We start from the raw sequence: 27,986 nt of genomic DNA, 5'->3' as shown, positions 1-27,986 counted from the left end.
CAATTCCGTCGTCATTCTGCTCCTAACTCCTCCAGATGAGGTCAACAGGTCAACCAAGACTACAACCAACCAGCATCCATAATATGAAGGACCAGATGACATCATTTGAACTAAAAAAACAAAAAAATAAAAAATCCTCCTGATGACACTGTCTGAACGGCGTAGTAGGCGTAAAGGGAAGTAGTACCATTCAATTACTCGGCAGAACGTGAACCAGTTGAAATGTGTTAAAGTAACCTTTAAATGCTATGCATTTTAAAAATAGATGTTGAGTGTCAGTTGATGTGCAAGGACTAATTAGCCAATTAGTTTCAATTCAGTGTTTAGCCTAGATCCCAAAGTGCTGAATAAATGGAGCATTTTAGTTGAGGTTATGTGAAGTAGCTTGCACATTGTGTTTTCTAAACAAAGCTAATAATGGTCTTAGGGTTGTCTGTTAACCTTGTCTATGACGATGTTCAGTGCACTAGCAGATGCTTATGTTTTTCCCATCTTTTGGATGTATGTTGGCTTCTGTCAATATTGTTATTGATGTCTTTCACACCCTCTTCTTGTTGGAGCAGGTTAAACAAATAATGAATGATGCAGGCTAGTTTCTGCCTTGTCCCGAAGAGAGCAGAAGCAGGAGCAGCAGCTCCGTGTTTGTCCTTTGGTTGGTGACAGCATAGGAACATGTGGTCCTGAAGCGGCCAATGCCGAGCCCAGAGCGGATGCTCAGTACTGTCAGACTAGCAGGAACAGTAACAGCAGTGCTGGAACAGGAGAGGAACTCTGCCATCCCCCTGCAGAAAGAAATCCCCCTGAAAGAGATAAAGAGAGGGGGGGGCGGGGGGCGATTCGGTTACAGAGCGGAGTGGATCAGGATGCAGCGGGAAGGGGGTGTTGCAGAGGAGGCTCCAAGGAGGCAAAAACAAACAGGAGAACAGGCTATGTGATCCAGGTCCCAAGATGTAGGAGCGGTGTCTGAAGAGCTTTCACTTTGAGTACATATGTGTATATAGCATCTGGGGACTTGTTGTGTTTCAAGGATAGTGAAGGTGGATAGGTGCAACCTGAGAAGTCCTCCATCCGCCTCCACAGAGGATGACAAATTAGTCCTTACTCAGCACGGAGCGAGAGCATCACCCTGAGGTTAGTGAAGTGCAAAGTCATACTGTTTACACGTGATGTGAATGTGTTGTTCTCCTTTTTGTGCTTGTTTTGTCCAGTATGGAAATGAGTTGTGTGTCACAGCACTGTCACTGATGATTTCCATATGTCCTGCCACTTGTTATGGCTAAGTATGGCTTTATTCATTCTTCAGTCCCAGTTGATAATCAGGGAAAAAGCATGGCGTAGATGTGGGGCTTGTTGTCTATTGATGTGATGTTGTTATCCAGGATCAGGATGCTGTCCACAGCTCAGCAGATGCTGCAGGATAGCCGCTCCAAGATCGAGCTGATCCGACTGCAGATAATCAAAGTCACCCAGGCTGGCAGCAGCGGCGGTGGCGGCGGCAGTGTTGTTAGCAGTGATGGCAGTGTCAACCATAACCACTCCACTCACAGAGGTCAGATTCCTGGTCTATGACCCCCTTATAGGGTCACAGATTGAAGCATTGGATGTGAAAAAGTACATATCCTTCTTTTAGGGTCTCTCCTTCAAATCGTGAAAATGTTCATGGCCTCAGAAATCTATCTGAAACAAAAAGTGCAAATATTAAAGATAATATAAGTTAATGATAATACAAGTTTTGGTTTCAAGTTTTGGATAGAAAACTAGACTTTTGAACCTATTAAGCTCAAGTTATGGGTAAAGAACTGTTAGAACTCTAACAATGAATATGCATCTCTAGCACTTTTGCAAACATGACCAGCTTTTGTCTCATTTCTCCTCTGTTGATGCTAATCTACATATACAATTACATTTCTTGGGGGCTTTAATGAAAGAGTAAATTCATAGAAAAGGTGTAATGTGTTCAACACCTTCTTTTTCTTAAAGAGGTATAGGTTGACTTGCTGTAACAAGCTAAAAATACTACTTTAGTTTTGTTTAAGTTTCTATATCTATATATATAGTTTATATTAAGTTTCTAAAACAATCTAGATTAAGTTTCAGAAACACTTCCTTTCAACACTTACAGGTCCTTTGGTTTGAAAAAGGTCATGATCAGAGATACTGAGCAACAAAGATTTCAGTTCATTTCATTTCCGAAATATCAGCGGTAGTATCAAAAACTCATACTGGTTGAACGGTGCTTCCTGCCAACTGTCATCGGTGTTATTTGTATAACTTGGAAAGTGAAACCACCCTCACAGCGTTAATAGAGAAAGAGGGTAATAGTGACTCTTAAATCTAAATCATAAAACAAATACGAGATCATTCCTGGCTTGAAAGCAAGACCATGAAATTCAAGACATGTAACTGTATACCCTGTTTCCTTTTCTTTCCCTGACCATTCACCCCCTTTTGTCTCACTCATTCCCTGTAATGATATCATCTGCAGGGAATGGGAGGCGTCTTTACTATGACAAGCAGTTTATTTCTTTACTATTTAGAGTAATTTTATTGCTACGTAATGAAAATGGAATGTGTGAACAAAGCTGTAAGTGACACTGTGTGGCAGCTAAAATTGAGAAAAGCACATAAATACACGACATCTAGTGTCACATGCTGCTTGTTCACATTTTGTATCCTCAGTAGCCCAAAATAAAGATGAAAAGGCTGCTGTTCCCTTTAGAGATGCAATTATGTTTATTTATATATATATGTGTGTATATATATGTGTGTGTGTGTGTGTGTGTGTGTGTGTGTGTGTGTGTGTACAAGACATTGTAGGGAACAAAAAGCACATAACTATAATAAAGGATATGTTGTTTCATTTATTTAATGAAATTAAAGCTTTTTTGGGAAACCACTCATTCAGTTGTTGATGTTATGAAAGCATAAGAAGTAAGTGAAAAAAAAATTGATTTGTTTCAGTTGATGCCAATGATTACTTTTTATTTAACTGTTTTGTTCTCCACTTATCGTTTCATTTTGTTAACTTAGCAACAGGTCACGTTTTTTTATTTGTATTTATTTTGCCTTTTAGAGCTTTCATACATTTTAGATAAGTGTCAGCTAAATGCCAGAATCAGAAAACACGTAATGTTAAGACCTTTTAGATGGAGCACAGTGACATTTCAGAGAAAACACTCACTCGGCATTTTTAAATATTTATTGCAGGAATCAAAAGGCTTCCAGTGATAATCTATGAGGATTTGTCTGAAATGAATTTCAGCGCACTGATGCTTTTTTCCCCCTTCACCCTTGTCTCTTTCTTTCAGGAATCTCTCCGGTCGCTGTCAGTCCTGTGGATGCTCGTTTGGCAGAGTTGCAGCACTACATGCAGAGAGAAGCAGATGCCTTGGTGTTGGCCAGAGATGTGGTAAAGCAGCTGGAGGGGATCTCAACGCTGGACCAGAAGGCCCTCTCCGAGGTAGGACTCATTTTAAAGTAGCATGTGTTCAGTGGAGCCAGGAAGAGGACTCAGAGACGGTAAATGATGAGTCATTGTTGTTACCGAGTTTTTAAAAGAGTATTAAAATGTCTTTTTTGTTTCTTGCTACAGCTACCAGGGCCCCGACCAATTGCGCTACTTATTTTTAATATATACATTCTTTAAAATACGTTCAATGATACTATTATTGTCAGCATTATAAAATCCATCCAGAAATGTATGATATTGACATTAATTCCACAAATCACCTATGAATTATGCACAACTTTTAATTTATTGGTAGTATAATTTAAAAATATCGCAACATGCATCACAATATTTTAGAAAAGCTGTTGTGAAATCTGGCATTTTAGGCTGCAATAAAAGAATTAATAATAGTATCCCGGGGCACATTCTGTTTTATTATACTACCATCACTGAACATAATACTCAGTTTTTATCCTGTTTCTTATTTTTGCCTCTCTAAGCTTAGAAGTAAACATCTTCTCTTCACACCAAATACAGTACCTCTGCCATGTTCTTAAACAGTATGTAACAAAGTCTGTGATGACATTACAGTAAAATGTCCTTTATCATTGTTTACATATTGTTAGATTGGAGTTGTTATTCCCCATTTTAAACCTGGCTTATTTCTTATAAAAACATTACGTACAAAATGATTATAAAGCCTTTCACACAGTGGAAACAAGTCAGCAAAAGAAAAGTCTGAAAAGTCTTGAAAAGTCTGCTCTGTGTTACCTACTGTGTTAACATTATTCTGTATCTACAGAAAATACATTCACTAAGTGCATCTGTCATTCTAGGTGCAGAGATTTAATGCAACAAAGAGTTTCATATTAGGTTTTTGATTTTGTTGAGTTTTGATCAGAGTATCACTTTCCTCATGTAGAAAGACACTTGCTTAAAATGATCTCACGTTTAATAAAAGCTTTAAGTAAAATATTGTCACACTTTTTTGTTAAATGTAGAGAAGCATTAATTGTGTCCCTAAATACCAAAAAGCTCCATGTTTAATTTTTTTTAAATTTTTTTTTGTCAGGCTCAATTCCGGGTACAGGAGTCCTCCCAGAAGCTGGATCTTCTGCGACTGTCCCTGGAGAAGTGCCTGAAGGAAAAAAAACAGGAACTTTCACAGCAGCCTGCAGAGGGAGTTGATTCTTCAGAGGGACCACCATCTACTCAGAACTCCACACCTAAGTGTCCAATGTTGTCCAGCTCCCCATCCAACGTCAGCATGAGACCTGCCTCTGTAACTGGTATCAACACAGACTGTGTTGTTCCTGAGCAGTGTTGGGATGGTTACTATTATATCTCTCATTACTTGTTACTATGCTCAAAATTAATATTCGTATTTTACCTTTTACCCCCTGTCAAAAGTACAGTAGTTTGATGCAGTATTCAAATTACTTTTTGGATGGACAGAAAGTCCTTCACTGCCATGGACGGCTCATCTCATAATACATTTACATCTTATAATACATGTAAAATGTTACAATGTTTCTTCTGACCTTTTGACCCAGCAATGTCAAAGTAATAGCAAGATTTCTAGCTGCTGAATGTAGGCACTGTGTTCTGCACCAGCTTACTGCTTATGGTGCAACTAATAGTAAAGTGTGCATGTGTGATGACTACAAATTATAAATGTCAGATTTCAAATCAATCTTTGCCATGGTGCCAACAAATTGTAAAATTATTACAGAATTTTTTGAAATTGGATCTTTTTACATTATTCTTTACTAGGAAAAGTAATATTATTACAGCAACAGTTTACTAGTTACGGCCCTTATAAGGACATAACAAGATCAGATTGGACATTAGGTTTTTTTGTGTGTGTGTGGAGTTAAATCTTCCTACAATTTTACATTTCAGTATTATTGAAATGACAAAGTGTCTGTATGAGTAAGAGAGCTATGGTTCTTTGTCTCATATTCAACCAGCTTTTAGCTTTTAAGGCCAGAGATTCTGCAAAGGGTCATGTTTTTTATCATAATATCTATGTTTATGTATAAAGATAGATTAAGTGCCTATAAAGTATGATGGTGTAAAATAAAATAAACTGTAAGTGTAGCTAAAACAATTAGTGATAAATCAGTAAGCTGATTAAGATTTTTTAATTATTTTTATTGCAATTTCCTTGTTAATGCTTCTCAAATTGGAAGATTTACTGTTTTTCCTTTTTTATTATTTTACTCTATTTTTTAAAAAAAACATTTGGTTACAAAACGGATGGTTGGACAAAACCAAACTACAACATAATAATGAACTTAAAGGCTTCTAACAGTGGATATTTTGTGTTTATTTCATTTAATATGCAGCTGCCCCCCATAGTATTATCAGAGTCTGAACATGATTTACCATGTTCTGATGTCTGGCAGCGGTTGATCACGACATGTAATCTGTTAGTTTTGGATGGTTCAGTTGTAAGCCGCTCTCTGCCACACGAAGCAAAAAAAGGGCTTCTGATGATGTAATGAGGAGACAAATCCAGGAGTTGCTCTGTTGGCAGCGAATACTGGAAACGAGTTTTAGAGCGGTCAAAACACTTGAGGCGATTTTCTGCTCCACAGCTGTTAGCACTAGAGTGAAATTAAGAAAATGAGGATGTGAAAGCTACATGTGCATCTTCAGACCGAACTGATTAGAGGCTTAAGTCCGGGAGATTTATTCACGCTGACAAATGAGAGGTTTTGCTTTGAAACGCTATGTTCACTTTGGTCTTAACTAAGATTTCTTACCAGGCACTAGAAACATGGTTAAGTTCAGGTGTTCCTTTTATTCTTTTTAGGCAAACTTGAAGTTAGCCTCTTTGGATGTGAGGATTTACTGAAACCTCTGAGAAACCTGGAGCAGAAAAACCATCAGGATCCCACTGAGGGCAGCTCACCTGCTGCTCACACAATGGACAAACCTTTTGGTAAGTGGACGTTTTGGAATTTTGAGGTATTAAAGTTACATTTTTGTTTTAACATTTTACTGTTTTGACAGTAGAGTTCAACTTGTTGTTCAGCTGGCAAGGCAGCATTATGAAAATATATTGATCACTGTAACATGTAAAATTGCAGTCTTGCAGCAGAAGAATACTGTAAACAGTATTGCAGTATACAAACAAACACAGTAATTTGGTATGTGTGAAAGGAAGATAAGAACAGGTGTTTGTACATTTTCAAATTTCTTGCTGTCAGCTGAATGTGACAGAAATTAGAAAGAAAAAAGTCTTCAGACAAGGTTAAAATACAAAAACTCCATGGAGTAATTTCCTTTCTGATAAAATAATTAACTACAATGTTATATTGTTTTCTGTTCAAATTAGGTTTTACTTGTCAAAAATAACTTTGTTGTACATGAGAGTACATTTCTAATTCATAAAATAAAGTGTAAAATGACGTAAGGTACAGAGAAACGTAGTATCATGACTTAAAGATATGCTTAGTCAAATGACTGAATGCGAGTATATGGAGCACATTTAAATCAGTGTGAGCGAAATTTTGATCTTAATGCCAGACACATTATAGTAGTGACTAAAGATCACTGACTCACAGATATTACAACCATTTTTTCTAAATACCTGAAATGTGAAATTCTTGTATACAGATTAACATAACCTCACTATTGTTGCCTTTATTAAATCAGATCCTCTCCCAAGGATGTTAGAAGAAGTTGCTTCATTTCAAGAAGTCATATACTAAGTGGTGTCAAATTTAGTTTCCGTTTTCTTAAAACTGAGTTGTATCTACAGTCAAAGCATTGGGCTCAAACGTGTGAGTTTTTGGTTGTAGAATCAGTATCATGTTCATTTTGTGCAGCAGAGATCGGTGCAGTGCTCAGACTTGATGGCAGAGTTGTCGGCCTTACACGGTGGGCAGCCGTCAGCAGACTGAGCTGGGATCAAACGTTTTGCGTGCAGCTGGAACGGGTGAGTCCACTCACACACATGGAGTTTGTCACTGTTGCAGCTGTCCGGAGTTGCCATCATGAGTTGTAGTGGGTATGTGTGGAACGTGTCTGTATCCCCAACTGTAGCGTGAACACAAGCACATGCACGTCCTTGTGCACGGTATCTAACACAAACGTTGGGCATCTCCCTGTATAACCTCAGATTCAGCACCTGTGGACAGCAGATGTGACTCAGTCTTCGTCAGCGATGTGCGATTGAAATGCTTGCAAGTGGACTTTTGAGCTTAATTTATTTCTCTATGTTCTACTTTGGTTTAATTTAAAAAAAGAATTAATCACTCAAGTTGTGCACCTGCACGCATTTCAAAATAATTTCAAATTGTTTGCATGCAACATTATCCTGGTTTCTGTTGTAATACTCAAGCAAGCAAGTTTCTCAAAGCCAACAAAGAAGCTTGTTTAGGGACCTGTATTGTAAACCAAATGCAGCTTAATCTGCCCCATTAAAATAGAGCCTGCTTTGTGCTATTAGAAAAACTGAGCTACTCCAAAAATCATATGGTTTCATAAATTAACATTTTACCTTTTTAGTCAATTAAAATGGATTGAATACCAAATGTAAAAAATGTAACTTGTTACCTATAATCATGTCAATAATAGTGTTGTTTCATATATACAATAGTAGGAAAAAGGTAAAAAAAACAAACGAACAATAGATCCATCATCAATTTCCCATCATTAAAACGCTCTTTGCTATTGGCCAGTTTCCAATAGTTATGAGTCATTTTTTTGTTCATGATCCAGGATCCACACCTCCCCTATTCAAGCACTGCTTCCTGTTTATTTACTTCCCGCCCCAACCTGAAATAAGTACAGACCCAAGACGCCATTACAGCTTGGCATCCCTTCCCTCATCATGATCAAAGACATGATGAACGTACAGGGCATTGTCTCTGTGACACTGGTGCAGATAAAAGCAGCATCAGCAGCTTAAAGACATGTGCTGACACACATAATACAGTAACCACAGGACCCTACACAATGTACAAGGGTACTGATCAGGACACATGGTACACAGACAAATATACTCACTTAACATGTGAAGATGTACATTTAAAAAGGAGGCTTTGCTCTAACAAGTATTTTGTTCAACTAAAAGAACACAAATGTGTGCTTATGGCAGAAAAGTGTCAGCATATGTATAAATGTATAAGGTTTAAGAATAACTTCAGTGGCCAACGTAACAAGTACTTAGACTTTACTTACTTAAGTGTTTCCAGTTCATTTTCCATTTCAAAGTGAAAAGTTTTCTTTTATTCCACAACATGACCTTGTTATATTTGTGTGTTGGTATGTTGTTATTGTGCAACCTGACTAAGCAGTTGTTTTGTATCTGTTTCACACTGCAGCTGATGGAGAAGGTTTTTAATGCCGCCACAACATTCACACAGAAATACTGTCTCTGTCAATATCATGAAAAAAAAAACCCAAAAATAACAGTAATGTTTCAATACTGACCTATATATACAGCTAAATCACAACAGTAAAACATATCTAAGTTGCATTGGTTTGTGCTGTACTTGTTTATTGTTGTAGTCCTGTCTGTGGTCAGCAGGTGTCTCCCTAATACCTGCGGACATTCATTTACCAAATTGATAACCACTAAAAGCATCTTTGGTGCTGTTGTACAAGTGCTCGGAGCAGTTTACTTTGTTTATTTGTTTCAAGAAATCAGACTGAGGTGCTAGCATTACAAGTTCACTTGGAAGTCATATAAAGTCTGGTGATCTGGTGTCAGGTCTCGCCATATTACTTTGTCTTAGTTGGACTAAAACATTTAAAAGTTCAGAGCATTAAAACCACTGAGAGGTTTACAGACCAGCAGTATGGCCTCAGTTCTCCGATATCTGTCTTAATTTTATTTTTAGATTAGCAACTATTTTGTGCAATGATAGAGTTTTTTCTGCTGGACAACATTCAGTCACATCCATTCAGTTTTTGTTCATTTCATTTGCAATTTGGTGACCAGGTGACTATACTTGTGCGTGTGTGTGTGGGGGGGGGGGGGGCAACAAGGTGAATTCAAAGTCTGGCGAGAGGCAACAGCGCTAACCACTTTATCACTGCCTTAGTCATTCACAATTTGCAATTATCAGTTACTCATCTAATCTTACTAATCTTGTTCTCGCTCTGTCTGCTGTCAAACTACTAACAGTCTCGAGAGCTGGAGGTCGGTGTCTTCTGGCGGCATCGGAGGGCAATGTGTGCTGTCAAGTTCCTGCGACTGGAGGAGATGATTGAAAACCCAAACCACAACCAAGAGTTGAGTCTAGAGCCACAAGGTCTTCTCTACACTAAGGTACACAACATAACCTACATGCTGCATGGTCCTACAATTTTTTCTTTTTAATAACTTTTAATTTCAGACTCTCAGACCACATTTAAATATTCTTACATTTTATTAACTTTTTTAATGACTTTTTTTCATTGTTTATATCAGTAATATTTACACATTTTTGTTAACACATTTGAAATATTTAGCATGTTAATAATTATGTTGCTTTATTTATTTTTTTCACTTATTTACAGTATAAATAAAATGTTTAGGAATCCTTGAAAAGCACACGTAAATGTCTGTAAAAATTGAATGTGATTCGATTTTACAGCTTCGATTCATTGACACTTTTATCGAGCGGCAGCCGAAACTGAGACGTCAGCGATGTATCTTCACCAAAGAGAGAGGTACACATACACACAGACAATCTGCAGCTTCAACAGGTTTCCTCACCTTTGTCTTTGTGGATCTCTGTTTTGTCCAATATCAAGGTGCTGTGAAATATACTAGCAATTACGTTTTTCACATAGTGTTTTTTTTTTTTTACTTCTTCAGGGAAGAACTTCCTCAGAGCAGCCCAGATGAACATGAATTTTGCCACATGGGGTCACCTGATGATGAGCATCCTCCCTCATTACAGCTCCTTCACCACATTCAGCTCGTCTCTCTCTGTAGCCCCAGACCTGTTGGCAAACAACACCCCACATCCAACAGATAAGGAGCCTGCAACCACTCCACTGCCAAAGTCAGAAATATTCTAAGTTTCATAACTTTTACAATTTATAGTCATCGGGGCAAATAGTTTATCGTGGGTTGCACCAGGTAATTATAGAGCATAGTTCAGATACGTAAAGTGTTCACATGGATGGAACATAACTGCTGTGGCTCAAGTTGGATTCAAGGTGACATTTCATTATTTTATTATTTTTTGAAAATAATCAAACACCATTTTTTGTTTATCTTTGCACACCCGCAGCGAAGCTCCAGTAATCACACTCATCAGTGAAGATCAGCCGTCTCCCACCGGTACCGACCAGAGTGGGGACACTCCCACCATCATCATTACAGAACATAAAACATCATCTGTGCCTCCAGTGCAAGAGACACTGGTAAATGATTATTGATTAACGTACTTTAAAGGACCACAATATGTGTCAGGTTCCTCTATTTTTGTTATGTAGTTTTCCTCCAAACTGGAGAGAAACAGTGGCAAAAGCTAAATTACTTTACCTAAAACAATAGAACCCATATAATAACAAAGTTAAAGGCCTTGTCTTTGTGGCAGCACAAAAACCAGCATAAGCAGCACTCTAACAGTTTGCTCTAACACTCTGTTATTTTGGTGCCACACTTGCAAACACATGAGCGGTTAACTCAAAAGGACAGCGAGTGGTGGGACTTTTAGCTGGAAAATGTGAGCTGACATTTTAGAGGTTCGGTGATATATCAATAAAAGGAAACTGAGTACTGAGGCAGAAAATCGACTGACTTAGTGCATAGTATTAGTGCTTCTTACACCATATACTACAAGAAACGTTTCTCCGTCAGTTCATTAGATCCCTGCAGCCGTCAAAATCAACACAACACATATGTTAATAAATGTGCACCGTCTGATTTGAGAAGTGCTGTGCTGTCGATATTCTTGTATCCTTAAAAGTGTCATCTTGATTAAAAAAACATGTTGAATTCTTATGTTTTATAATTTTTCAATTGCATAGAACAATATTTAAAAATGAGTATCTTTCTTAGATTAGAGCTTCTCACAATTCCTCTACTTTAAGAATCACTTCAAAACTTTTATTAAAAAAGTCAGTGGAGAGTCAGCAATCTAGACTAATGACAATGGATCAGGTAGAAAACGAGACCCTATTGTGGAGGAATATTGAGATTGGGATGTGATTTGAGGCTATGAATCACTGGTGTAACTGAATGGTAAAATCTTCTGAACTTTGTCTCTATTTGCAGTCATCCATAAACAGTACAGAAGGGAGTGACGACCAGCCTGTATCTGCTCTAAAGTACACACTCATACATGCGCACTGAACTCTACTATACACTCAGACATTTACTGAATCTTATATTCTGTGAAATTTACGAATGAAGCATGGCCTTTATTTCTGCGTTTGTCTTTTTTCTCAAGGATGCATATGGAGGATTTCAAAAATATTTCAGTTCTGGGTAGAGGACACTTTGGAAAGGTAACAATGTAAAGATTTTTAAATTGGGCTCAAAACATCTTCTAGTGTTTGTCCTCCGCTGATTGGTTGGAAATATTTTCTGTGTAGGTTTTGCTGGCCGAGTTTAAGAAGACAGGAAAACTGTACGCCATCAAAGCCTTGAAGAAAAGGGACATTGTGTCTCGTGATGAAGTGGACAGGTGTGTCATAGAACTGTGAGAGCTTTAAAGCATCCATTTATATGGATCCATTTATAGAATTAATATATATATACTTAACTCAGAACAAAAGGCATTATCTACTGATAATAGCGTAACCCTTCAGAATTCATCCCTCTGCTTATGTCAGTATCATTAGTAAATCCATTAGTCAATTTTGCAAATGAACCCTTTTAAGTTTCTTGGTCATCAAATCAATCATGGTGCTTTATAATCTGTACAACACTGACACCCTCTGTCCCTCTGATACAGGGTTAAAGTTAGAGGTGCAAGTCAAAGAGAATGAATCAACACCAATGATCCACATTGAGAAAGTGTTTGTTTTATTGAGCCTGTTAACGAATTTACTCCTTTAAAGTCTGTTTACAGATTAAAGAACATCTCATACATTCTCTGATAGAATTAGGACAAAATAATAATGCTGTAATTTAGACTGTCAAGCTAAACGAAGAAAAGGTTAAAACCAAGAGCTAGAACTGTTGTATTGCTTAGGCATTGGTTTAGGGGCCCATTGTCATACTTTGTTTGTGTGTGTGTCCGTCTCAAGACAGTCATGAACAATTTGAATGACTTTAGACCCAAGGCCAATTCTTGAGTTAAATTTCCCAAATATGAGCTAAAAGGTAATGGAACACTGCACTAAACAATAAAGAAAGCATGTAACATTCTGGATTGTTCTGTAGTCTTATGAGTGAGAAGAGGATCTTTGAGATGATCAACGCATCCAGGCATCCGTTCTTGGTCAACCTCCACGGCTGCTTCCAGACCAGCGACCATGTCTGCTTTGTCATGGAGTATTTACCAGGCGGTGACCTCATGATTCACATCCACAATGACGTCTTCACAGAGGTTCAGACAAGGTTAGAACCTTCACACAAGGGTCAGTGTGTGTGTTGACATTTATAATTTAGCATTATTCGTTGTTATGATCCATAATCCAAAGTCTGATGTGGTTTGCAGGTTCTACTCAGCATGTGTTGTACTGGGTTTAGAGTTCCTGCATCTAAATAAAATCATCTATCGGTAAGTCCTATCGACCAAAGTGTGGTCACATTACTACAAATGTACTTTAGCTTTTGATAGAACTTCAAAGAACTGCGTGTTTTCCACAGAGATCTTAAGCTGGATAACCTGCTGATGGCTGCAGATGGATTCGTGAAAATCACAGACTTCGGACTTTGTAAAGAAGGTGAATTGATTTAGCACATTGTGTATACATCCCCTGACTCTTACTTAGATGCTGTTACATACAATAAAAAAAAAACTATTACATTATAGTTCAGAGTAAAATATTGGGTTAAAAAAGCTCTTTTTAAGTCAACAGCACTTATAACACATTTATTTATTTTTCTATTTTCCTGCAGGGATAGGTCATGGAGATCGAACCTCCACTTTCTGTGGAACTCCCGAGTTCCTGGCTCCAGAAGTCCTGACAGATGACAACTACACCCGAGCAGTGGACTGGTGGGGAATGGGCGTCCTCATCTATGAGATGCTCGTTGGAGAGGTTTTTAACACAGACTTAATTCTCTGTGTATCAGTATTTTACAAAGCCTTGAATACTTTGGAAGGACGGAAATCAACATGGCAATAAGATGTTTGCAGTGACGTTAGGGAAGATCAAAGGCAGGGATACAACAAGCAAGTTCATTCGATGTTGTTCGGCTTAGAGTCAACGGCACTGAAGAAAAGAAAGGAGGCAGAGCTGGAGGTAGCAGAGCTTAAGATGTTGAGGTTCTCTTTGGGAGTGACGAGGATGGACAGGATCAGGAATGAGGACATCAGAGGGACAGCTCATGTTAGATGTGTTGGAGATAAAGTCAGAGAGGACAGATTGAGGTGGTTTGGACATGTTCAGAGGAGAAACTGTGAATATATCAGTAGAAGGATGCTGAGGTTGGAGCTGCCAGGCAGGAGGTGTAGAGGAAGACCAAAGAGGAGATTAATGGATGTAGTGAGAGAGGACATGAAGTTAGTTGGTGTGAGAGAAGAGGATGCAGAGGACAGAGTTAGATGGTAAACGTACTTGTTTGGATAAAATCAATGCTAATAGCTGACAGATAACATAATTTATGTACTTTGTATAATATCAAAAAAATCAATCCAATCTTAAATGCTGGAAGAGCTCTGAGTAGTGAGCTGTGCTGAATCTGTATTTTTAGAAAATGACAAAATGATCAATGCAGTGTCAAACTGTCAAATATACAATAGATTAAAACATGAATCCAGTGTCTTCCCTTCTTCCTGTCAGTCTCCATTCCCAGGTGACGATGAGGAGGAGGTATTTGACAGCATCGTCAATGATGATGTGCAGTATCCACCTTCTCTTCCCCCTGATGTTGTCTCCATCACCCAGAAGGTAATGACCTCTGGTTTTCATCCTTCTACTCTTTCTCCGCTCCACACACATTGTGAGAAATGACAAACACATGTTGAAAACGCGGGAAATTCCTGCCCGGGTGCCGAAAAAGAAAATCCATAAATTATCTGTGAAAACGACTCGATGGTTCTCTTTTGTACTTTTGTAGTTAACATTTTAAATGAAAATTGGACTGATTGGACTGATGGATAAACTTATTAGAATATGAGTGTGGACAGACATGTGACTGAACTGAGCTAGTAACTCGGAGGCTTAAAAATGCTAAAGAAGTCGACCAGTTACAGAAACTTATTTTCAATTGAAATTGTAGTAATTCTTTCTGGTGAAAACCGCAAATCTCAGCAAATTTAAAAGCTCAGCTCCAAAGTATGTTGAGCCGATAACATAATCAAACCTTATCTGTCTGCAGCTGCTGAAGAAGAATCCTCTGAAAAGGCTCGGAGCTGGAGAGAGGGATGCAAATGAGGTCAAAGGAGAGAAATTCTTTGAGGTAAATCACTTCAACTACTGCCTAAAGAAATGCTCAGACATTAAAGCTCCTTGAAGCTCTGCATTTGGAGCCGCTGCTACTGATTTGTATTGATTAGACATTGAGTACTTATCATCAAAGCTGTGATTAACACTTCGGATCAAGTTATTGATCGTTTAGCCATTTCTGATTGAATATTTGTGTTTTAGCAAGCAGCTAACGTTGACTCAAATCTCGGAAACAATTTTAAGCGTCATTTTGTTGCACTGTCTGAATGAGGTTTTCTGCTGATTTAACTTAATGTTGGCACAGTGGAATAAAGAAAGAGATTCCAGAGGAGATCAGGAATAAACTCGGAATACTTGGGACCCATGGGTACGGGAAAATAATGTTCATAATAGTTTCCTACTAAATATTTAAAACCTACCTACTGTGTAAACTAAAATGCTTTGATACATCTAATATTTATACATGAAGAAGCTTCTTCAGTCTGAGGAAATGTTGGATGTGGAACCCAGTGTTCTCCTCCAGACCAGGCTTTGTTCCCCCCTGGCCTGAATAGGTTCATTAGGTGGGAGTGAGAAAAGGGCGGAGGCATCAAGATGTAACGGTGGCCGAGCCAACTTTTCCTCAGGCTGAAGAAGCTGCTTGAGGAGTAGCAAAACACTTCTAACCACGGAGAAAGAAGTCCAGTGGACATGATTCAGTCTTCAGATAACCAAGCCTGGCCGACACGTCATCATTATGTGATTATACTTAATTTAATCATTTCAAATAAAGACAAGTCAAAACAAGTACCCATACTGGCTCCTAGCAGGCTGGTTCCTCCAGCTCTGCAGCAGCTCGTGACAGAGTAAAAATTAAAAGTTCCTCAAGTGATGTGCAGAGACCCATTGTGGAAGTGATAGGGGGCAGAATCAGTAGAGCTCCCTCTTTCCATAAACTGTATTAAAAGGTTTTTTCTGAAGAAAACATAAGGCAATGCCTTTCCAAATTGGTTACATAGATAGTTACTCAGTTACATATTATAATTCAACAGGAAAACACGTTTCACAGAATTTTAGACTTAAAAACAACTACATTATCTCATACTGGTTAATAATTTTGGCTTTAGTTACATATTGAATCATGTTTTTGCAGAGAATGAGGACATGGACTTTTTCCCTTTAGGAAAGGATCGATTCGCTGGGTTTCTGTGTTAATATGAGCATTTGTTCTGTCTGATTTGATTATTGTTTCTGTTGCTTTTGAAATCATACCCACAAGTGGCTTCGCTGTCATTTATATTATTACATCTTACAAATTTAATGTTTAGTGTTTTCAGGTTGTAGCCTGTATTTCCAGAAGAACTTAAGAGTTTCCGTTAATTTTCCTTTCTTCTAAATGTCCAGTTGTTTCTACCTTGTTCCTCATGTCTTGTCTTCCTTTGTTACCTCTAAGAAGTGATTACACTATATTCTTGGTGCACATTTTAGTTATAAACAAGATGTGAGCTCCAAATCTTTGGAAACTTTGTGCATTGTTGTCTTACAGACCATCGACTGGGAAGCTCTGCTGGCCAAAAAAATAAAACCACCGTTCCTTCCGTCAATCAAAGAGTCCATGGACGTCAGCAACTTCGACAGCGAGTTCACTCGACTGCAGCCAATCCTGTCACCTCCTTCCAAGCCCTTCAGCCTCTCTGCTGAACAACAGGAAGCCTTTGCCGACTTTGACTTCTGTGCCCTGCATGGATGAAAGATGAGCTAAAGAGACCGGGGTCGGAAATTTAACACACATTTCACCAGCTGCAGAAAGCCACTGACAGGTAACCATCCATCGTTAGTTAAAGTGAAACAAGTCAGCTGAGCAGCTTTCATTGGAAATAAAACACTGAAGGGTGAATAAGTCTTTGGCCTCTAGATCTTAATTAGTTACTTAGTCAGTCAATGGGCATAAAATGAATTAATTAAACTTATTTATTAAATACCAAACATAAGCTGATTGCCACTGCAAATGTGATGGATTTCTTCTATTTATTGTTTCACATCAGCCAAAAGCACGTTTTTACAGCTAAGCTTTGGTAACTTGCACTGCCCACTGGTCTACACTTGACAGACTTATGCAACAAATAAAAGAGACTTATTTGGCATTTTGAGAAACAGACCTTTAGTTTTTCTTTCATTTTCTTTTCGTGGATCTTAATTATTTTAATTGCAAAGCAGCATTGCAACAAACAAACACGATAAAGTGCTGCTACTGTCTACATAATTTCGATAAAGGCTCTATAATAAGCATGACAAATAAAAATGAGTTAAAGACTTGGATTTAGTTCAAAAAGTTTGGACAGACTAGGCTGCTAAGAATTGTAGCTGCTGCTGCTAAGATAGAAAGATTGATTCCAAATCCAAATCAATAAGCATGTTTTAGAAAAATGTCTCTTCCTTTACATTGTAACTGATTTTTTTTAACACATATAACAGGCTGGAGCTGTGAAACCCTGTAATGCTTTAGCTACTTGTACTGATGAACAGTTCTTCAAACCCCGGCAGATACCTTGATTAATACCTCACGTTTCCCACCCCGGTCTCGGTAATAACCCTCGATCCCACATACGATCCCATGGCTGATTACACCGACTGTTCTCACCAACATCCGACCGACAGCCAATTGTCGTTCAGTTACGCTGGCAGCATCTTATATTTCTTTGTCACTGAGCAAAGAAATGATTGTAGCCCTTTATATTCTCTGTGGAGAGTCAGCCTTTGCTCGGACGCTGTTGACGACTCTAAGCTCACCTGCTCCTGCTGTTAGTTTATTTAATGAGACTCGGTCAGGTGACATGCTGTACAAACATACCAGCAGATCCAGGATGCTTGAAAGTTTCTAACATTATCACCTCTTCCTTCTACATCTTTATCCCATTTTGGAGTTTAATTTTAATCAGAGGTACTTTTACTCATTTACTATTATTGTTTTTATTGCTGTGAGTGCATTTAATGCTAGTTTTATTCCAAAACAATTCAGAGTAAAATATTTTACTTTTACTCCACTACATTTATTTTAACGTTACTTTTTTTACAGATAAAGTTTCATAATATAATGTTTAATTACCTACTAAATTATGTGTCTTATGGATTAACCACCTGTCAGCACATACATTGGTTAACATCTGCTCAAAGATTTTTGCTGAGTAACTTTATGTTACCATCATTTTCACCTTTGAGAGTTTGTCACTAAATCTGGACTCAATTTGTACATTTATGTTATCAACAGCATCAGATTCAGTATTCTTTCAAATACTTTTTCTTAGTATTTGTGCTGTAAGTACATTTGAGCACATTTACTTAGTACGTCGAAATGTAAGTGGTAATACTACTAGTTGTTACTTGAGTACTGACTTTTGTAGTTCTGCCACTAATGATCATCATTACACTAGTAAATTTGAATCACTAATCATCAGTCCAGTTTTCCACCTTTTGACATCATAGTTTTTCCAATTTCCTTCTTGCCACTGTACACAATTTAGCCTATTTTGTACCTGATACACTGGAAATATCGGCACGTATGCTGCGACTGCCTGGACCTCTGTAAGCCGCCTTATGTTTCATCAAAAATGTATCAAATGACGATTGTCATACCTCTCTGAAAGTTATGATGTAACGCCGACTCACTGCTGGCTGCCTCAGTTGCTGGTGCATCAGTCACAAACATGGCACGATTTTGTAACGTGGTGAGAAGAGATGCTTCACAAATCATGACGATACATGAAAGTGCAATGTCCGGAAGAGGAACACAGCCAACACAGAAGCCACTACAGTTTTAGATGAAAGTCCTATCAACTGGCCATAAATATACATCTCTGATATTGTGACCAAAAACAATATCATTATTATATGACTGCAGCTTTCATTATTAGCGAATCTCCAGATGAATCATTTAGTCTGTGACGTGTCTGGAAAGAGTCAAAAACATCCATCACAATATCACAGAGCTGAGTGAGACTCTTACAGATACAAATACAGTGACATATGACAGAGATAAGAAGACAATTCTGTGACTTGAGGGATTATAATCAATTTCTAGAATCGCTTCGCTGTTTTTTTCTTGACAAAGAAATGAGTCCTTCCAACGCTAACTGGTTTATTGGCCTCACCAAATTTGAATTTACTGCTGATATGTTACTTTGTGCTTTAATTATTTAGGCCAAGCTCTGCAATAGATACACAACACGCTCACCGGAAGGGACACGTCCAGATGAATAGTCTTTAACTATTAGACACCAACCTCAGCTCAGAATTACTTTTGGGGTGTGAAAATTAATATCTGATTATATGCCATACTGCATTTGATCACATTTGTTAAATGCTCAAAAACGTTATGATCAATAGAAGTGAAATATTCACTTAAGGATTGTCTTAAGCATTTGGTCGCCACTGCTGATCATGTGGTCAACACATAGTTTAACACAGGTTTTGATGCTGGACGCCCCCTCCCCAACATTTACCAGGCTTGTGACCGATACTCAGACTGCAGCAGTGGAAATTAAATCAACTTTTTTGCAAAACGAATGCAGCTATAATAGTCATTACATATTTACTGAGTGTGATCAACGTCTTACCCATGGGAAGCCTGAAACAGTAAAGGGTGACTGATTCAGCTCGAAGAGAGCTGGATTACCCTCTGTTCTGTGGGGGTACCCTAATGAGACGTGGTAGAACCTGCTCAAATCTGTCAGTTTTACATAAAAGCAGTGATATCGTTCTTGGTCACAGTGAACATGAATTAACTGAATTCTGTTAAAAACATGAAAACTTGACAGCCTTTCTTAATAAACAGGGACATTTTATTCTTAGTGATGCCACAAATAACCAGCCTCTTCAAGCATCCTGTGCGTTAGAGACAGATTGCGCTTTGTGGCCTTCGCTTATTTTAGGTTTTATTTTTCCATATGTTTTACACAGTGTGTGCTGCCGTTTCTATGCATCACTGTGACAGGCTTCCCCACTGCCTTGACCAAACTAATGAAACAAGTGTTTCTGGTTGTGAGCATTTTTTTCCCCCCCTTTTTTTAAACAAAAGATCTTAAACCCAACATGCATTTGTCGAGTCATTCCCTCGTAGTAATGACGTACATCTTCACATATTGATCTCCTCCCGACCAGCTGTTTGCTGTTACAGTAGACGAGCATGGCACTGTGGTGAACTCGTGCACTAGAAATTCTGTAATCGCTAGTCGTTAAAAAAAAAACAAGCCATAGAGATGCTAATATAGCCATAGTAAGAAGAAAATATAGTATTTTGAATTAAGCAAATCATATTCTGTGATAGTGAGCGCTAATGATGTCAGTGCAATAGAAGAGGACAAAGTTTGAGGAAGGACTTCCTGAGTTGTCTTTTTTTCAAGTGCACCCAGAAATCCCAATATTTCCTTCAGATATTTTTTTCCTTCTGTTCAAATTCACAGCCAAGTTTAAAAACATCCACACTTGAGGAGAACTAAGAGATACTTGAGGATCTGGGTAAAACGATTAAATTCACAGAGTAACTTAACATAAAACTGTCTTTTTCAAGGTGATAGACTCATAACACTTGAAGATGTAACAGTCATGAAGAACGTGCGCCAACGGCAGTTAGCACAGTTATTTTCTAAAATAAAAGTGACAACAGTATACGATAGTGGACCCAGAACCTAAAAAATCCTTTCAAATCATAAAATAACAGAAATGGCATTAATCCATTTGTGGGCTCCATTTACCAGCACAGCCTTCGGACAGAACAGCTGCTTTTAAGCACTTCCTGTAGACCTCAGTGAAATTCTCAGAGATTTGAAGGGGGCCTTCTTCCCATTGGTGTTGTTTTCACATCTCTTTACAGTTGTTCGGTGGCGTTTAGACCTGGAGTCGCCATTGGCCACATTACTTGGTGCACTGTGGTGTGTTTTCATCATTGGTCAAGGATATTCTCCCAAAAGGATTTTGGCTTGTTCAAAATCTAGGATGTTTTAAATGTCACAGAATTCTGAATGAAGTGGTGTGTTACTTTAAAAAAGCTCCAAAATGTTCAGCTTTCAACACTGAAATTATGTCCCAGAACTGAGAGGCCAGTATTTTCATCCATGTCCTGCCAACTTGTCTTTGCGCAAGACACAAAAGACCGACACACCTGCTCCGTCATCATCTACTAGTTAATAGTAGCGGGAGATGTAGCCGGCGTTGTAGCACTTTAAGTTAATGCTGCTGTATATTACATGTGTGTCCGTACTGAGTTTCTGTATGTGAAGCATCCTGACTGGGAATGTCAGTGTGTACAGATGTACTCAATAACATGCATATCATCTGTGTTTTATTGTACTCTTGTTGTCAATAAATACAAACAAAACTAATACAGTAAAAAAAGTTTGTAAAAAAATTTGGCTTTCATCATTATACAGTAAAGATTAATCACTTGCAAGCAGTTACAGTACATCAAACCAAAGGAACATAATGAGTAAGGGATGTTAAAGTGACAAAGTGGTGACCAGACCGAGGTTAAAAACTGCGCTTTCATCATGTGGGGTCACAGTTCTTACAATACAAGCCTGAAAACACAAATTTTGATTTACTGTTAGTGTTCGGTCTCGTTGCTGCATTTATTCTTCATCCAGTAACAATTGTGTCACAATGCAGTAAGAAGCCCCAGACGTTTCTCCCAGTTGTGAAGCCTTAACTTCTTTTTTTGTTTGTTTGTTTGTTTGTCCCTTAAGTCAAACCGCAAAGATTTCTGCTCGATGTCGGGTTTGTAGCCTTGTTTACTTATTGATTTGTCAGATTAAGCCCTAATGACGAGCAAATACAAACACAATTAAAGATTGATCTGATGACTGGACAAGATGAGAAGTCAGAGGATCGTCAGTGTTTTTCTAATACATCCTCTGAAGATCATGCAAGTCTGTAAAAACTAAATTAACGGCACTTAATTTAGTAGTTTTAGACGTATCTCAGTCCGGACCAACTAACCCAACATCTCTTGAGCTGCACTGTCGCCGTCTTTACAAGGTTATTTTCTAGAAAGACATGTACACTGAAAAAACAATTTAAAACTAGCTTGAATGCAGGTCTTGTATGTGTGCAGGTAGCTGGTCAACATTTGTTCATCAAATTTTGTTGTAAAGTTTCCAAGTGTCCACACCAAAAGCATTTCAATGCAGCTGATGTGCTCCCGTATTTGCAACCCAAAGCATTTTCTTACCGAGTGTTTTTGTGGGGTGTAGGACTGACACCACACAAGTATTTATAGAGAGAAAAAAAAAAGAAAATACATCAAGTAAAACCCAACTGAAACAAATAATCTAGCTTGTCTTACATCAATGCCATCAAGGAACAAAGCCAGCAGTATTTTTGGAGTGTTGTGTGTTTTTAGTCCTGTTTTCATAATCACATAAAACAAAGATGTCTTACCTGCTGCTAACACGGAAGGTGCTTAGTTGAAGGCACAGCGTAGGCATTCAAGTCTCTTTCGCTGAGGCAGTGCCTGGATGAAGTCTCGACAGCGATGTGACGTTAGACTGGATTGGACGTTCTCTTGTGATACACGTGCTCCCACACCACCACCCTGCAGATGCAGAAGAAGTCCCACAGGTTGCAGAAGACTCCTCGGTCAAACGGGTTCTCCTCGTTCCCAGTGTTCTTCAGGTACGAGATCCTGTGACGGGACATGAACTCCCAGGTGGTGCAGTTGATGGAGACCAGGTAGAGGTGGCAGCCCAGCAGCACCATCGACACCACAGAGAAAACCCCAACGAAACCCAGCGACGCCAACAGCAACCCGTTCGCTCGGAACCACTGCTGCCACGTGATGCTGGGTGAGATGCCAGACCTGGAAGATACACACTAATGTGAAGGAGAAAGACAACCATGGTGTTACTGCCCTGAAGGATGTCTGGCAGGCTGCATGGTCCCATCACCACCAATCAAAATGTTATTCTAAGTTTGGATCATAGATTTACGACTGGCTCTGACATCAGCACATTTAGAATTCAGAATAAATCCCCTTATCACCATGTTTACCAGCTGGGACCACTTTGACTAAAGAGCAACTCATTCTTTGTTCAATTTGAGCAAAACAACTGAAATTATTGAGTTTAGTAGAATAACGGGGCAAAGACTAGAAGACAGTGGGAAAAATTGTTACATTAGTCATTTCTAGACTCCTCAGATTAATCTTGTGACTCCATGACAGAGTCTAAATGCCTGGACCTTCACTGTTCTCTGTTATGTTCACAATAGTCCATCATCCCTGATCCAGCTAAAACCTTCTGGTACTGCCAGAAAGCTTCATGGTCCAGAATTGGGTTTATAGAGTGCCCCCCATTTATCTTCATTTATGCATTTGCCTCTGTGGCCAAAAGGCCTTTTCTATTATCATGTAGGTAATTACAGCAGCGTTTACATGTAGTCATTGGCAACATGTTTCTCAGTAGCTCGAGGCTTTGTGTCACGCCTGACTCATTATCTGATAAAACGAGGCTGCAGTTATTCACTTTGCCACCAGATTAGGACATTTCTCTCAAAGCCCACAGACAGTGTGATCTTCAGACATACAGAGCGATGTGAAGAGCCCACAGCAGCGCCAGCAGCTGCACCAGCAAGTAGATGACGAACCAGCGGTGGTTCCTCTCTCCCACGCAGTTCTCGATCCAGGGGCAGTGGTGGTCGAAGCGGCGAACGCAGTGTTTGCACGTTTTACAGTGCTTCGCTCTCATGGGCTGCTGCATATATAAACAAAAAAAGGAGAGACGCTGTAGTAAACTGGGAAAAGTGGGACCCCTCCTCAGGTTAGGCCTAATTACTGATCAGGAATGGATCCGTTTGTGATTGTGCTTAAAGACATGAAGTGTAGAAAATGATTACGTCTTTCAAAATAAGCATCTTATTCCAATCTTAACATATTTGTATGAATGTGAATTCTCATTTGTGCGTAATTTCACATGCCATAACTCTCTGTGTCTTCACATCGTCCAAATTTCGTTTTGTTTTTCCTGATTTGCATAAAAATACCACAGACTTTCCATGTGCAGGGAGGCACATTTACTCACTAATTCAAAGACTTGTTTCCGACTCTGAAAAGAGAAACGGAGCCCAACCAGTTCAGACAAACACGGGAGAAAAGGCAGAGCCTCTGGTTTATTTGCTTCCTTAGTTCCGAACTTGATCGTTGATTAGAGGTAGTTAAGCTGTTTTTGTAAAATTGACAGCCTTCTATGACGTGACTGATCGCACCAACCAGGGCCACCCCACAGACATGACGGGATATTCCGAAAGTATTGGAATAGCAAAGCCAATTAATTCGTATTTGCTGTACACCGGAGACATTTGGGTTTAAGACCAAAACATCAAAGTTTATAGCACCTTCAGTATCATATCAATCAGCAATTCAGATACAGAATATCTGTATATATTATATAATAGTGTTTAGAGTTCATCAAGAACCACAGAAAATCTGGTTTTGCGATGAATCTGAATGATCACATAGCAGGCGGTTACCTGCAGCAGGCAGTATCCACAGCGCCGCAGCCGAGGGGTCGAAGACTGAGGAATCATCATCTCTGTTTCCTCATCTGCACCCTGAACACCCTGCAAATAAAAACAAGAGACTGATGTGGATCATATATGTTCATACGCATCTGTTGTTGTAATGGCATGTAGCTATAGTAAAATATATACATGTTTTCCATTTACCAAAATTCAATAAACTGGCAGAAAAAGTTGACTTATTGCTGCCAGTGGTGGAACATAACTAAGTCCATGTGCTTAAGTACAATTATGAAAAATTACTATTTTATTTGAGAATATCAGTCATATGTCAGTCAAATGTATGAGTATGATTTTACTCATCTACTTTCTATTTAATCGATCAGACTCAAGACTAATTAAACACAGTATGATCCTAATCCTACATTTATAACTATGAGTGTGTAAACCACCACCAAAGTACGTAAAGTCTGACTTTTACTGGTTACAGAGTACTTCTGTCTACTTCTAGAGTACTGCTTCTCTGCTTACTGCATGCACACGTAGTAAAAACAAATGTTCATGGTGGAGAAAGCTCAACCCTGAGGCCTGGGGGTTAGCTGCTCGTACCTTGACAGTGTCAGTGAGAACAAAGCCAGGGTCCATTAAAGAAACAGCGTAGTATAACAGCACCGACAGCACGACCAGGAGGAAGAAGAGAACCGGCAGCAGCAGCTCTCCTCGCTCTTCACATTTCCGCAAATCTGCGCACACACACACACACACACACAATATCGAGCAAAATTACTTTTGTTGGCCAGATGTCATCCATACTAACCACTGCCACTGTTCACTATTGTAAATATTTTCCTATATCTACATGGTATTTTACATTTATCTCTGCTGGACACTTTCTATGCAACAGTCTAGATTTCTAAATTACATTTTTCCCTCCTGAAGAGAAAATCTTACTCGGCGACAAAAGAGTCATTGGAATCTCGTTTGAAAGTTTTACTTGCAGCAAGAAATCAACACATATACTTCGGCAGTACAGTACTGACCCCAAAGAGCAGGCAACATTCCTCCTTTATCTACATGAGAGTACAAGCCATCCCTTCAGCTTTGTGAAACAGACAGCAATGGGTCATATGAGTGGAAACAGTTGAGATGGTTGCCAATTTCTGCAGAGGATGCATCCTGCCTTCATGCCCTGATAAGAAGTGTATGATCTTCAAGAAATACGGTTTTGTGTAACCATTGAAAAATGTCACATTAAAAGGTTTTGACCTTAGCCGACTTATGAGCAATGGTCTAAAACACTCATGTCAGTTCTGAATATCCAACACTTGTTTAATGACTTTTCTGATTCTGGAAGGACTTTTTAAATCTGCATGTTGCATTGTTTAGTATACAGAAACTGAAGGTAAGGTTTAGCTCAGCCTCTGCTGCTACTGCTTTCCTCACAAATGAATGTCCTCTTTAAGGTACAGGTGACTTACTGCAGTACACACACAAAATTATCACAATACACCCTAAGAAAATATAAGCACCTCAGACCAGTAAGTCAAGGTTATTTGTTCTTAGGGGCTTCACATGTTGACATTGGATGAACTTACCTGTGTTGTGCAGAAACAGTATGAGGGTTATGACCCAGGTTATCAGCGTGTGTGTGGCCCGAACGAAGAACCCGGTGCGAAACATGTTCTGCACCATATTAATACATTTCATTAGCAGCGCTGCTAATTGTTTGCAAACTGTTTAGCTTCTTTAGCCGTTATCAAAAGAACTAACGTAACAAAAACATAACAAATGCTTACAAGGTACAACACTTTTGAGATATTTAAGACCAAATTAAAGTTTTCTAAAGTCACTGTTTCGTTAACTACGGTAGTAAACCCGGGTCATTTTATTCACTTTTTGTTTATGAATGGTTACTACACTTCCTATTGTCGTCACTGGGGTTTACTACAGGGGCCTGCACAGGACAAACTCTGCAATTAGCGCGAATAAGGAAAAAAAATGTAACTACATTTGATAACAATAGCTTTGTGTTCATCAATTATAGGCTGCCTATAACTTATAAACACCATAAACAAACTCAATTTCAGTGATGTAGCACTAAAGTCGGAATCCTACACAGATAATTCAGAAATTTGAGGATCTTATATGCGTCTAAAAAAAAAGATCATCCAAAAAAACTAAAAACACAAAATAAATTTCAGTTGAGGTGTAGTTATGATAATTTTTTCCATTAGAGGAGTAAATTTTGGGAACATATTTGAAGTTAGGGAAAGAATTGAGTTTGTCTGTAAACCTGTGTTTGTATTAACATTGATTTATGTTACTTATACATGGGAACGTACGCTATGTATGCTTGTCTTTGTCATTTGACAGAATATGAACATTGTATTAGAGCACTGATTGTAAATTGACGTTCTTAATGGTAAATTGTAGTTGGAGTTGTGTTTTTATTAGCAACAGTAATGTGTGTGAACACAACAGTAAATCAGATCAACACCACAAAAAAGTTTTATATATTTTTTATATACTTTGTTTATTACAAGCGCCTTAATATCATATATATATATATATATATATATATATATATATATATAGAGAGAGAGAGAGAGAGAGAGAGAGAGAGAGAGAGAGTTGTTATTTGCAGTTCACTGTCTCCTGCTTTCCACATCCTTGCTCAAGGTCAAAGCATAATCACACATTTACAAAATTATATTGTTGAATATATTTACAAAAAATGTCTGTGGTGCCAGGAAAACCACAGCGGGTAATAATTCAACCATAGTTGGGATTCACTTTAGAGCAAAGAGCAGACAGGCTATAATCTACCTTTAAATTCTTCTCTGGTCAGGACCAGTTTCCAGGAAACTTGGCAGCAAATGGAGTTTTGTACAAGGGTTGAAACCCTTCTGGGAACAATTAGAGATATTACTCTGCTGAGTTAATGTTTCATTTGTTTTGTGGAACCCAAAGTAATAAGGAAAAAAAAAGGAATAACCCTGAAAATGTAAATAAGTTACAATTTGATGAAAATAGGGTGAGAACATTTTCAGCAGCTAGAAGCGACGTGCAGTTCCCATTTATTAAAAACTGCGTTTGAGGGCTGGTGTCTGATTCTTAACGCTACATGAACAATGCTGGATTAAACTGTCAATCAACTCAAAATATATTGAGTTGTTTTATGAAAGACTGGGTGATTGATGCTGGTTTTGAACACTGAGAAAAACGTCCGTCACTCAAAGAGTCACGACAGTGATGGGAAGCCGTCGCCGTTTCCTTGGAGACGCCTTGGACGTCGTGCTTTGGAATAATGGCGGCGGCCGTAGGTGAGGACAAGGAATTGAAGCCGAAGAAAAAAACCCGAAGAGAGGTGGTGTTGCCTCAGTGACATGGACATATCATATCACATTTCCTACACATGAGAGAGTGGAGGCAACCCGAGCTTTAGAATATCAATAGCCAAATATGCAGTTGGTCTGGATGTTACGGTGATTGCTGCACCGCCGCTTTACTTCCTGATGTGACAGACTAACAACCTGTAGAG

General features: G+C 38.6%; 2 protein-coding genes across 11 annotated transcripts; one reads left to right on the top strand and one right to left on the bottom strand.

The window, feature by feature from the left end:
- The first annotated feature begins 13 nt into the window (after nt 1–13).
- LOC137135593 (serine/threonine-protein kinase N2-like) lies at nt 14–21,268 on the top strand. Of its 9 annotated transcripts, XR_010915468.1 has the most exons (21): nt 14–1,131; nt 1,380–1,549; nt 3,309–3,460; nt 4,521–4,779; nt 6,267–6,395; nt 7,285–7,394; nt 9,591–9,734; nt 10,042–10,117; nt 10,266–10,455; nt 10,687–10,819; nt 11,676–11,728; nt 11,851–11,908; nt 11,996–12,102; nt 12,789–12,965; nt 13,066–13,128; nt 13,218–13,294; nt 13,470–13,612; nt 14,357–14,464; nt 14,895–14,975; nt 16,488–16,761; nt 20,811–21,266. XR_010915468.1 is itself a non-coding variant. In XM_067519903.1 (20 exons), exons 2-20 carry the CDS (start codon nt 1,387–1,389, stop codon nt 16,689–16,691), a joined length of 2,424 nt encoding a protein of 807 aa, XP_067376004.1. In that variant the 5' UTR covers nt 14–1,131; nt 1,380–1,386; the 3' UTR covers nt 16,692–21,268. The 9 variants fall into 9 exon arrangements, 8 of the variants coding, with proteins under 8 accessions (XP_067376004.1, XP_067376007.1, XP_067376002.1 ...); XM_067519903.1 differs by having other exon boundaries at nt 7,288–7,394; nt 16,488–21,268; XM_067519906.1 differs by having other exon boundaries at nt 15–1,131; nt 4,521–4,737; nt 7,288–7,394; nt 16,488–21,265.
- Nucleotides 21,269–21,327: 59 nt separating this feature from the next.
- On the bottom strand, nt 21,328–26,389 carry LOC137135600 (palmitoyltransferase ZDHHC12-B-like). Of its 2 annotated transcripts, XR_010915469.1 has the most exons (6): nt 26,041–26,389; nt 25,055–25,188; nt 24,458–24,547; nt 23,516–23,682; nt 22,373–22,790; nt 21,328–22,187 (listed from the first exon to the last, which is right to left on the bottom strand). XR_010915469.1 is itself a non-coding variant. In XM_067519918.1 (5 exons), exons 1-5 carry the CDS (start codon nt 26,150–26,152, stop codon nt 22,475–22,477), a joined length of 819 nt encoding a protein of 272 aa, XP_067376019.1. In that variant the 5' UTR covers nt 26,153–26,389; the 3' UTR covers nt 21,328–22,474. The 2 variants fall into 2 exon arrangements, 1 of the variants encoding a protein (XP_067376019.1); XM_067519918.1 differs by having other exon boundaries at nt 21,328–22,790.
- Nucleotides 26,390–27,986: the final 1,597 nt, after the last annotated feature.

The sequence above is a fragment of the Channa argus genome, chromosome 11, assembly GCF_033026475.1.
Source record: "Channa argus isolate prfri chromosome 11, Channa argus male v1.0, whole genome shotgun sequence".
Classification (NCBI taxonomy): domain Eukaryota; kingdom Metazoa; phylum Chordata; class Actinopteri; order Anabantiformes; family Channidae; genus Channa; species Channa argus.
Note: the sequence above shows the minus strand (reverse complement) of the source record. Positions and strands in the feature narration are given on the sequence as shown.